Source organism: Scyliorhinus canicula, chromosome 5 (assembly GCF_902713615.1).
Source record: "Scyliorhinus canicula chromosome 5, sScyCan1.1, whole genome shotgun sequence".
Classification (NCBI taxonomy): Eukaryota; Metazoa; Chordata; class Chondrichthyes; order Carcharhiniformes; family Scyliorhinidae; genus Scyliorhinus; species Scyliorhinus canicula.
The window spans coordinates 130233993-130245363 of NC_052150.1; the positions used below are offsets into that span (position 1 = coordinate 130233993).

Here is an 11371-nt window from a genome sequence, read left to right on the forward strand (position 1 = left end):
AGAGGGCGAGGACAAGCGTGAGAGAGAGGGCGCGGACAAGAGTGAGAGAGAGGGCGCGGACAAGAGTGAGAGAGAGGGCGAGGACAAGAGTGAGAGAGAGGACGAGGACAAGAGTGAGAGAGAGGGCGCGGACAAGAGTGAGAGAGAGGGCGAGGACAAGAGTGAGAGAGAGGGCGAGGACAAGAGTGAGAGAGAGGGCGAGGACAAGAGTGAGAGAGAGGGCGAGGACAAGAGTGAGAGAGAGAGGGCGAGGACAAGAGTGAGAGAGGGGGCGCGGACAAGAGTGAGAGAGAGGACGAGGACAAGTGTGAGAGAGAGGGCGAGGACAAGAGTGAGTGAGAGGAGGGCGAGGACAAGAGTGAGAGAGAGGGCGAGGACAAGAGAGAGAGAGGGAGAGGACAATAGTGAGAGAGAGAGGGCGAGGACAAGAGTGAGAGAGAGGAGAGGACAAGAGTGAGAGAGGGGCGAGGACAAGAGTGAGAGAGAGGCGAGGACAAGAGTGAGTGAGAGAGGGGGCGAGGACAAGAGTGAGAGAGAGGGCGAGGACAAGAGTGAGCGAGAGGGCGAGGACAAGAGTGAGCGAGAGAGGGCGAGGACAAGAGTGTGCGAGAGAGGGGCGAGGACAAGAGTGAGAGAGAGGGCGAGGACAAGAGTGAGAGAGAGAGGGCGAGGACAAGAGTGAGAGAGAGGGCGAGGACAAGAGTGAGAGAGAGGGCGAGGACAAGAGTGAGAGAGAGAGGGCGAGGACAAGAGTGAGAGAGAGAGGGCGAGGACAAGAGTGAGAGAGAGAGGGCGAGGACAAGAGTGAGAGAGAGGGAGAGGACAAGAGTGAGAGAGAGGGCACGGACAAGAGTGAGAGAGAGGGCGCGGAGAAGAGTGAGAGAGAGGGCAAGGACAAGAGTGAGAGAGAGAGGGCGAGGACAAGAGTGAGAGAGAGAGAGAGGGGGCGAGGACAAGAGTGAGAGAGAGAGGGCGAGGACAAGAGTGTGAGAAAGGGCGAGGACAAGAGTGAGAGAGAGAGAGAGGGGGCGAGGACAAGAGTGAGAGAGAGAGGGCGAGGACAAGCGTGAGAGAGAGGGCGCGGACAAGAGTGAGAGAGAGGGCGCGGACAAGAGTGAGAGAGAGGGCGAGGACAAGAGTGAGAGAGAGGACGAGGACAAGAGTGAGAGAGAGGGCGCGGACAAGAGTGAGAGAGAGGGCGAGGACAAGAGTGAGAGAGAGGACGAGGACAAGAGTGAGAGAGAGGGCGCGGACAAGAGTGAGAGAGAGGGCGAGGACAAGAGTGAGAGAGAGGGCGAGGACAAGAGTGAGAGAGAGGGCGAGGACAAGAGTGAGAGAGAGAGGCGAGGACAAGAGTGAGAGAGGGGGCGCGGACAAGAGTGAGAGAGAGGACGAGGACAAGTGTGAGAGAGAGGGCGAGGACAAGAGTGAGTGAGAGAGAGGGCGAGGACAAGAGTGAGAGAGAGGGCGAGGACAAGAGAGAGAGAGAGGGAGAGGACAATAGTGAGAGAGAGAGGGCGAGGACAAGAGTGAGAGAGAGGGAGAGGACAAGAGAGAGAGAGGGGGCGAGGACAAGAGTGAGAGAGAGGGCGAGGACAAGAGTGAGTGAGAGAGAGAGGGGGCGAGGACAAGGACAAGAGTGAGAGAGAGAGGGCGAGGACAAGAGTGAGCGAGAGGGCGAGGACAAGAGTGAGCGAGAGAGGGCGAGGACAAGAGTGAGCGAGAGAGGGGGCGAGGACAAGAGTGAGAGAGAGGGCGAGGACAAGAGTGAGAGAGAGAGGGCGAGGACAAGAGTGAGAGAGAGGGCGAGGACAAGAGTGAGAGAGAGGGCGAGGACAAGAGTGAGAGAGAGAGGGCGAGGACAAGAGTGAGAGAGAGAGGGCGAGGACAAGAGTGAGAGAGAGGGAGAGGACAAGAGTGAGAGAGAGGGCACGGACAAGAGTGAGAGAGAGGGGGCGAGGACAAGAGTGAGCGAGAGGGCAAGGACAAGAGTGAGAGAGAGAGGGCGAGGACAAGAGTGAGAGAGAGAGAGAGGGGGGCGAGGACAAGAGTGAGAGAGAGAGGGCGAGGACAAGAGTGTGAGAAAGGGCGAGGACAAGAGTGAGAGAGAGAGAGAGGGGGCGAGGACAAGAGTGAGAGAGAGAGGGCGAGGACAAGCGTGAGAGAGAGGGCGCGGACAAGAGTGAGAGAGAGGGCGCGGACAAGAGTGAGAGAGAGGGCGAGGACAAGAGTGAGAGAGAGGACGAGGACAAGAGTGAGAGAGAGGGCGCGGACAAGAGTGAGAGAGAGGGCGATAGGACAAGAGTGATGAGAGAGGTGGGCTGAGGACAAGAGGTGAGAGATGAGGGCGCGGACAAGATGTGAGGCGACGAGGGCGAGACCAAGAGTGAGAGAGAGGAGGGCGCGGGACAAAGAGTGATAGAGAGGCGAGGACAAGAGTGAGAGAGGGGGCGAGGACCAAGAGTGGAGAGGAGGGGGCTAGGACCAGAGTGAGAGGGTGTGGCCGCGAGGACAAGAGTGAGAGAGGGAGGGCAAGGACAAGAGTGAGAGAGGGGGCGAGGACAAGAGTGAGAGAGAGGGGGCGAGGACAAGAGTGAGAGGGAGGGCAAGGACAAGAGTGAGAGAGAGGGCGAGGACAAGAGTGGGAGAGGGAGGGCAAGGACAAGAGTGAGAGAGAGGGCGAGGACAAGAGTGAGTGAGAGAGAGGGCGAGGACAAGAGTGAGAGAGAGGGCGCGGACAAGAGTGAGAGAGAGAGGGCGAGGACAAGAGTGTGAGAGAGAGGGGCGAGGACAAGAGTGAGAGAGAGGGCGAGGACAAGAGTGAGAGAGAGAGGGCGAGGACAAGAGTGAGAGAGAGAGGGCGAGGACAAGAGTGAGAGAGAGGGCGAGGACAAGAGTGAGAGAGAGAGGGCGAGGACAAGAGGAGAGAGAGAGGGCGAGGACAAGAGAGAGAGAGAGAGGGCGGAGGACAGAGTGAGAGAGAGAGGGGCGAGGACAAGAGTGAGAGAGAGAGGGCGAGGACAAGAGTGAGAGAGAGGGCGAGGACAAGAGTGAGAGAGAGAGGGCGCGGACAAGAGTGAGAGAGAGAGGGCGAGGACAAGAGTGAGAGAGAGGGAGAGGACAAGAGTGAGAGAGAGGGCACGGACAAGAGTGAGAGAGAGGGCGCGGACAAGAGTGAGAGAGAGAGGGCAAGGACAAGAGTGAGAGAGAGAGGGCGAGGACAAGAGTGAGAGAGAGAGGGCGAGGACAAGAGTGAGAGAGAGAGGGCGAGGACAAGAGAGAGAGAGAGAGAGGGCGAGGACAAGAGAGAGAGAGAGGGCGAGGACAAGAGAGAGAGAGAGAGGGCGAGGACAAGAGTGAGTGAGAGGGCGAGGGACAAGAGTGAGAGAGAGGGCGAGGACAAGTGTGTGAGAGGGCGAGGGCAAGAGTGAGAGAGAGGGCGAGGACAAGTGTGTGAGAGGGCGAGGGCAAGAGTGAGAGGGCGAGGACAAGAGTGAGAGAGAGGGCGAGGACAAGAGTGAGAGAGAGGGCGAGTGAAATAGAGAGAGAGAGAGAGGGCGAAAGAGAGGGAGAGAAAAGAGAACGTGGAAAAAAAGAGAGCGGAGGAAAGAGAGAAAGAGAGTGAGAGAGCCCAAAAACAAATAATCCACACAATGCAGAGAGAGGAGGTGTGGAGTATTGCCGATGTCTGCAGGGTGGGTGATATTGTCCATAGGTGGGGGGACCCTCAGAAGCTCACTTAATGATCGTGACAACCTTTCAAAATGGTGGCGAATCCAGGAGCCGATCTCAACAGCAAGTTCAGCTCCCCACAGCAGAAAAGAGTTCCCAGTGTGGGCTGGACCGGGGAGAAATCCCCCCAAGCCCCCAAAAAATAACCAAGTGCGAGTGATCCCAGTGTGGATCACTCCCGAAAAGCTAGCGGGAAAAACTCTGGGGGAATTTTTTGGTTGAATTCCGCCCCTTGTCTTTTCTTAAGAAGTTGTTACCAGACTCATTTTTATTAAGAGGAGCACTTAAAAGTTAAAGCGGGAATGGGTGGGGAAGGTCTTCTTCGCTTGTTTTTTGACCAACAGCAGGAGAGGTGCAATTTTGGTCATCAAAAATGTTCCCTTCAAGGTGGAGAATTAAGGGTGAAGAATAAAGGAAGTAGATACATGATTATTAAGGGGCTTGTAAATGCAGAATCTGCTTTGATGGCATATGGCCATCAGGGTGGACATCGAGAGCCTTTTTCCTCGGATGGTGATGTCCAGCACGAGGGGACATAGCTTTAAATTGAGGGGGGATAAATATAGGTCAGATGTCAGAGGTAAGTTCTTTACTCAGAGAGTAGTAAGGGCGTGGAATGCCCTGCCTGCAACAGTAGTGGACTCGCCAACACTAAACGCATTCAAATGGTCATTGGATAGGCATATGGATGATAAGGGAATAGTGTAGAGGGACTTTAGAAGGGTTTCACAGGACGGTGCAACATCGTGGGCCGAAGGGCCTGTACTGCGCTGTAATGTTCTATGTTCTAAATCACTCCATGGAGCTTGTTACTAAAGTCTTCAGGACTTCACAGACCTGGCTTTGGCCAATTCATTTTGTGCGCAGGAACTTTAATTGTTATTTGAATACCTTATTGAATAAGCTCGCAGTAACCAGAAATCCCCCCACCCTACAGGCAAGGGCGTTGATTTCAGTATGTGAAGAGGTGGGATTGCTGGACATGTGAAGGAATTTACATCCTGGAGATAAGAATATTTTTTTTTCTCAGCTCCTCATCAATTACATTATTAGAATTGATCCACCTATCTTGCACATCTTTGGACACTGAGCCGCAATTTAACAAAAACAGAAAATACTGGACAATCTCAGCAGTTCTGACAGTATCTGTGGAGAGAGAACGGAGCTAACGTTTTGAGTCTGGATGACTCTTTGTCAAAGCTGGACAGGACTGGAAATGGAAAAGGGGCAATTTAGCATGGCTAACCCACCTAACCAGCACATCCTTGGGTGGGAGGAAACCGGAGCACCCAGAGGAAACCCATGCAGATATGGGGAGAACATGCAAACCCCACAGTCACCCAAGGCTGGACTCGAACCTGGGTTCCTGGCGCTGTGAGGCAGCAGTGCCGGGTATTGTGTCACCGTGTTTTGTTACTCAGTCAGTTCCATTTCTGATGTGACCCCCCCACCAATACCATCTCCCCCTCTATTTAGTCAGAGACCTGGAAGGCTTATGCCAAGGGGTTTGATATTTCTTATAGTTATAATAGTATAATGATAGTAGACCAGATGGCCTACTCCTGCTTCTAGTTCTTATAATGCTGAAAAACCAGTGCCGGTTGGAGGCTAGATTGGACGAAGTGGAGGAAGGGTGTAGTAGGAATGCTAACCAGCAGTAGTTGAGGGAGGTTAATGCAGTTCTGGTGGTTCTTGATTCCTTGCTGAACCAGCTGGCCAAAAAGGAGTTTGCAAACTAAAAATTGCATAATTTCGGGAACAAGCCAAGTAAAGACTTAGCTTTTTTGACTAGAAGAGGGCTGATTCTAGAGCTATCCACTCTGCGCGTGATTCGACGGGTAGTCGACTGATTAAAAATAAAGACATTTTTATGCTGAATTTTATAAGCCGGGCCAATGCGAAGATGTATTGACATGTAATGCTCACAACTCTAAAACAGAGGGGGCATTGGCCATTAGGGAGTTCCAACTGGGAAAGGCGCTGTTAATAAACCCATTAATTGGTATGTCCTTTTATTAATTTGAGGCAGGTCTCTTACCACGGACACTTTGGAAGCGAATATCTCCCTGATTTTTAACAATAATCATCTTTATTATTGTCACAAGTAGGCTTACATTAACACCGCAATGAAGTTACTGTGAAAAGCCCCTAGTCGCCACATTCCGGCACCTGTTCGGATACACAGAGGGAGATATCAGAATGTCCAAATTACCTAACAGCACGTCTTTCGGGACCAGTGGGAGGAAACCGGAGCACCCGGAGGAAACCCACGCAGACACAGGGAGAATGTGCAGACTCCGCACAGACAGTGACCCAAGCAGGAATCAAACACGAGCCCCTGGTGCTGTGAAGCAACAGTGTTAACCACTGTTACCACTAAGGCAGACAAGAACCCAGAGGAATGTGCCTCCTATAGGCCAATCTCACTTCTGAATGTTGATTTAATTTTGTTGTCTAAAGTTTGACATGATGTTTCGGGGGGACCAGACTGTGATCATAAAAGAATGGTTTTCTAGCAATATGTCAAAAGGTTATTGAATGTTATCCAAGTTTTCCAAAAGTGGGTGTCGGATGGGTTAGTGATTTCCCTGGATGCAGAGAAAGCTTTCAATAGGTTGGGATTGGAATGGAATTTCTCAGTTTATACATGGCGGAGATTTGGGCTGCGTGAGGAATATCTTAAGTGGATTCAGGTGTTGTATCACAGGCCAGTGGCAGCAGTGCTCACGAATGGTTAACGATCTGAGAATTTTGGCCTACAGAGAGGGACTAGGCAGGACTGCTCCTCAGCTCCCTTGCAGTTTGCATTCGCCAGAGAGCCTCTAGCAACATTAGGCAAGATCCTTTGATATTTGGGCTGCGCTGTGGGGGGAAGCAGCAGAAGATCGCGCTTTATGTTGATGATGTGCTGCTATTTGCATCGAAGACCGACATTTCAGTTCCTGCTATTGTCGATGTGGTAGATTAAGTACCTTTTCCAGTCATAAGTTTAACTTTACAAAGTCTGAGGCTAAGCTAGTGGGAGGGTTGAAAGGTAGACCATCTCCCATTGTTAACAAAAGAGAAGATGCTGGAAAATCTCAGCAGGTCTGGCAGTATCTGTAGGGAGAGAAAAGAGCTAACGTTTCGAGTCCGATGACGCTTTGTCAAAGCTAACAGAGAAAGTGGGAAATATATATACTGTGGAGTGAGAATAAAAGATGAGTCATAGCCACAGAAACCCAGGGAAACCGGGTGCTAATGGCCACAGATACTAAGGGGAAAGAGTGTTAATGGCAGTCCCCAGAGTGAACAAAAGATGTGAAAGGTCAAACAGCAGGGAAGCTAACGTCAGAGGATGAACTGTAGATGCGGGGGGAGGGGAAGGGGAAAGCAAAGAGGAGAACGGTGAAGGAAAGGTGGATAAGATGGTGGGGGGGAGGAAGGAAGAAAGAAATGGTAAAAGACAGTTAAAATGAAATGGGATGAAAACAAATGGGTCGAGGTGGGGTAGAGCTGATCATCTGAAGTTGTTGAATTCAATGTTCGGGCCGGAAGGCTGTAGCGGCCGAACCAGAAGATGAGATGTTGTTCCTCCAGTTTGTGTTACGAACATCCTGAACATCGAATTCACCAACTTCAGATGATCAGCTCTACCCCACCTCGACCCATTTGTTTTCATCCCATTTCATTTTAACTGTCTTTTACCATTTCTTTCTTTCTTAATATACATTTAATTCCCCCCCCCCCCATCTTATCCACCTTTCCTTCACCTTTCTCCTCTTTGTTTCCCCCTTCCCCTTCCCCCAGACCTACAGTTCATCCTCTGACGTTAGTTTCTCTGCTGTTTGACCTTTCACATCTTTTGTCCTCTCTGGGGACTGCCATTAGCACTCTTTCCCCTTGGTTTCTGTAGCCATTAGCACCCGGTTTTCCTGGGTTTCTGTGACTATGACTCATCTTTCATTCTCACTCCACAGTATAAATATTTCCCACTTTCCCTGTCTGTTAGCTTTGACAAAGAGTCATCGGAGTAGAAATGTTAGCTCCTTTCTCTCCCTACAGATGCCGCCAGACCTGCTGATATTTTCCAGCATTTTTTCTTTAGTTTCAGATTCCAGCATCCACAGTAATTTGCTTTTACCTCCCATTGTTTATTTCCCTTTTAGGTGGGCCCCATTGGGATTTACTTTTCTGGGTGTTGGAAATCGCCCTTTTCCAAAAGACTATATTGCGCTAATTTCCCTCAGTTGATTTAAAGGTGGGGCCTGACTCATTGATCCTCCCTGCCTGAGGCTGGGTGGGATTGTATTAAGGGTAATGTTTTGCCTAGATTGTTATCTCCCATGCAGATGTTGCGAATCATATTGTCTGCTAGAATGTTAATGGGGATCAATGGGACGATCAGTTTGTTTATATGGAATAAAAAGAAGCCTCATTCAAGTTGCAGCTTTTAGGTTCTAAGGGGGTCTTGGGGTCCTGGATATTAGAATGTGCCAATTACCCTCTAATCTTAGGTTTATGAGGGACTGGTGGCACAGCGCCAGGGACCAGGATTGATTGTGAACTTGGGTGACTCAATTTAAGATTCTGTACTGCTTGCACGTCATTCCAAGTTTGAACCACAGGTTTGATCCTGCTATATCCTTAACTGCCTATAGTGCCTGGTAGTCGAGAGTGATTATGTACACCACGTATGGATTTGTGTCAAGATTCAATCCTATTGGTCTGGTGTAGTTAGGAGCTTGAGAGGATATTTGGCACAGTCTTAGAAGTTGATCCTTTGTTCCTAATTCTGGGTCTTCCAGACAGGGGGATTATTGACTTTAATGAAAAAAGGCTGTATAATATCCTAACTTTTATAGCTTGGAAAAATATCCTCCGCTTCTGGATCAGTGACAAGTACCTTTCAATTCAAAACTGGCATAAAATAGTCATAGAATGTATGCTTATGGAATTCTTGACATCTGTGCTCTTGTCTGTGATCTGTTCAAAGTCTGATACATTCTGTAAAGTATGGGACCCAATGTCAAATTTTTAGTCTCTGCTTGGACTGATGTGCTCCTGCAAGGTTTTCCATGAGCCATATTGCCAGTTATGAATTTGCAATATATAAAAAGTGTGCACCATGATATGTTATCCTATCATGTTTAGATGGCTTTATCCTCTCCCTCCCCCCAGTTCCTGATTGAGCTGGTCTATAAATGGAGGCACTAGTTCTCAAGGGCGGTTCTGAATTCATCCTTTCTCTGTTCTTACATTTGCAGAAATAGGTGTGTTTTGAAAATTTGTTGCATTGTCTATAAAAATGAGAAAACTGTAACATATAGAGATAGAAAGAGACAGAGAGAAGTCAATACAAACAGTCCAGACAATACAGAGAGACAGTCAACACCAGCACAGCATCCAAAAAACTGTCCAGACAATACAGAGAGACAGTCAACACCTGCAGAGCATCCAATAAACAGTCCAGACAATACCGAGAGACACAGTCAACACCAGCAGAGCATCCAATAAACAGTCCAGACAATACCGAGAGACACAGTCAACACCAGCACAGCATCCAATAAACAGTCCAGACAATACCGAGACAGTCAACACCAGCAGAGCATCCAAAAAACTGTCCAGACAATACAGAGAGACACAGTCAACACCAGCACAGCATCCAATAAACAGTCCAGACAATACAGAGAGACAGTCAACACCAGCAGAGCATCAATAAACAGTCCAGACAATACAGAGAGACACAGTCAACACCAGCAGAGCATCCAATAAACAGTCCAGACAATACCGAGAGACACAGTCAACACCAGCACAGCATCCAAAAAACAGTCCAGACAATACAGAGAGACAGTCAACACCAGCAGAGCATCCAATAAACAGTCCAGACAATACAGAGAGACAGTCAACACCAGCAGAGCATCCAAAAAACAGTCCAGACAATACCGAGAGACACAGTCAACACCAGCACAGCATCCAAAAAACAGTCCAGACAATACCGAGAGACACAGTCAACACCAGCAGAGCATCCAATAAACAGTCCAGACAATACCGAGACAGTCAACACCAGCACAGCATCCAAAAAACAGTCCAGACAATAGGAAGGGGCTTACTGTTGTGCTTCTTTGCAAAGTTTGCTGCATAGTTTCAATCCAGAAGCACCATGTTTTTTCCTGTACTCGTTGTGCGTTTTTAAAACTTCACGGGAAAACTCCTTGGAAGCTGAAATGGTAAATTTAAAAATCACAAATGTAAAAATAAACAAAGAGGCAATGATCCGAATGCGTGTGAAAAGACTGACCTGATTTGCCCATGTTGGCTACTTGCTAGAGAACCAGAGGGAATGATGAAAAAAGTTAGAACTGGCTGATTTGGAACGCACTGAGCTCACACTCTGGTTACCTCATTCAGACCGCCAAAGCCTTTTAAGGAATAAGAAAAAACCTTTTCCGGAATGAGGACCAGAGAGAGAGAGACCAGCCGATGGCCCCGGCTGGCGGGCTGTAGCTCCGCCCCAAAGTTCGCTACCGGGTGCAGCTCCGCCGAAGGCTCGCTCTCCGGGTCCATAGTTCGCTCTGTCCATGATTTGCCCCCCAGGCCCCATAGACCAGCAAAGCTCAAACAGAATGATTCCAGATGGTTCATGGAGCATACTGAGTCCCCCAAGGTTCAATTGTACAGCCAGATTATCGCAATGCAGTTGTGGTTCAAAATATATTGCAAAAATAAGAATGGGTTAAATGCACAGGCTGGTGAATAAAAAAAAAGCCTGGAATCCATTTGGTTAAGAGTTAAGAAACAAAACAAGGCTGTCACAAATTCCACTACCTGGGGATCAAAATCGCTAATGACTGGACTGGGGTACAGTAAAAAGTCTTACAACACCAGGTTAAAGTCCAACAGGTTTGTTTCAAACACTAGCTTTCGGAGCACTGCTCCTTCCTCAGGTGAATGAAGAGGTATATTCCAGAAACATATATATAGACAAATTCAAAGACGCTAGACAATGTGTAGAATGCGAGCATTTTCAGGTAATTAAGTCTTTACAGATCCAGAGATAGGGGTAACCCCAGGTTAAAGAGGTGTGAATTGTCTCAAGCCAGGACAGTTGGTAGGATTTTGCAAGCCCAGGCCAGATGGTGGGGGATGAATATAACGCGACATGAATCCCAGGTCCCAGGCTGCGCTCGTGTGCGGAACTTGGGTATAAGTTTCTGCTCGGCGATTCTGCGTTGTCGCGTTTCCTGAAGAACGCTTACCCGGAGATCAGAGGCTGAATGCCCTTGACTGCTGAAGTGTTCCCCGACTGGAAGGGAACATTCCTGCCTGGTGATTGTCGCGCGATGTCCGTTCATTCGTTGTCGCAGCGTCTGCATGGTCTCGCCAATGTACCACGCTTCGGGACATCCTTTCCTGCAGCGTGTGACTGGACTGGGGTCCACAAATGGAACCTGACAGGTCTGACAGAAGAAGTCAGAAAGGACCTGCAGCGATGGAACACAGTCCCACTCTCCCTGGCGGGGAGAGTACAGCTGATCAAAGTGAACGTACTGCCCAGTTACTCTTCCTTCTGATTTATATCCCTAAGGTCTTTTTTAATTCACTGGACAAATTAATCATGGTGTTTTTAGGGGGGAGAAAGAATGCTTTCACAATGAAG

At 49.2% G+C, this 11371-nt stretch overlaps 1 protein-coding gene across 1 annotated transcript in view; it reads right to left on the reverse strand.

The window, feature by feature from the left end:
• glipr2l (GLI pathogenesis-related 2, like) overlaps nucleotides 1-10341 on the reverse strand; it is a 113540-nt gene extending 103199 nt beyond the window's left edge. The window contains exons 1-2 of the mRNA XM_038797660.1: nucleotides 10013-10341; nucleotides 9825-9933 (exon numbers count right to left, since the gene is read on the reverse strand). Of these exons, the coding sequence (XP_038653588.1) occupies nucleotides 9825-9933; nucleotides 10013-10025 (122 nt within the window). The 5' untranslated portion in view covers nucleotides 10026-10341. The remainder of the gene's footprint in view (nucleotides 1-9824; nucleotides 9934-10012) is intronic.
• Nucleotides 10342-11371: the final 1030 nt, after the last annotated feature.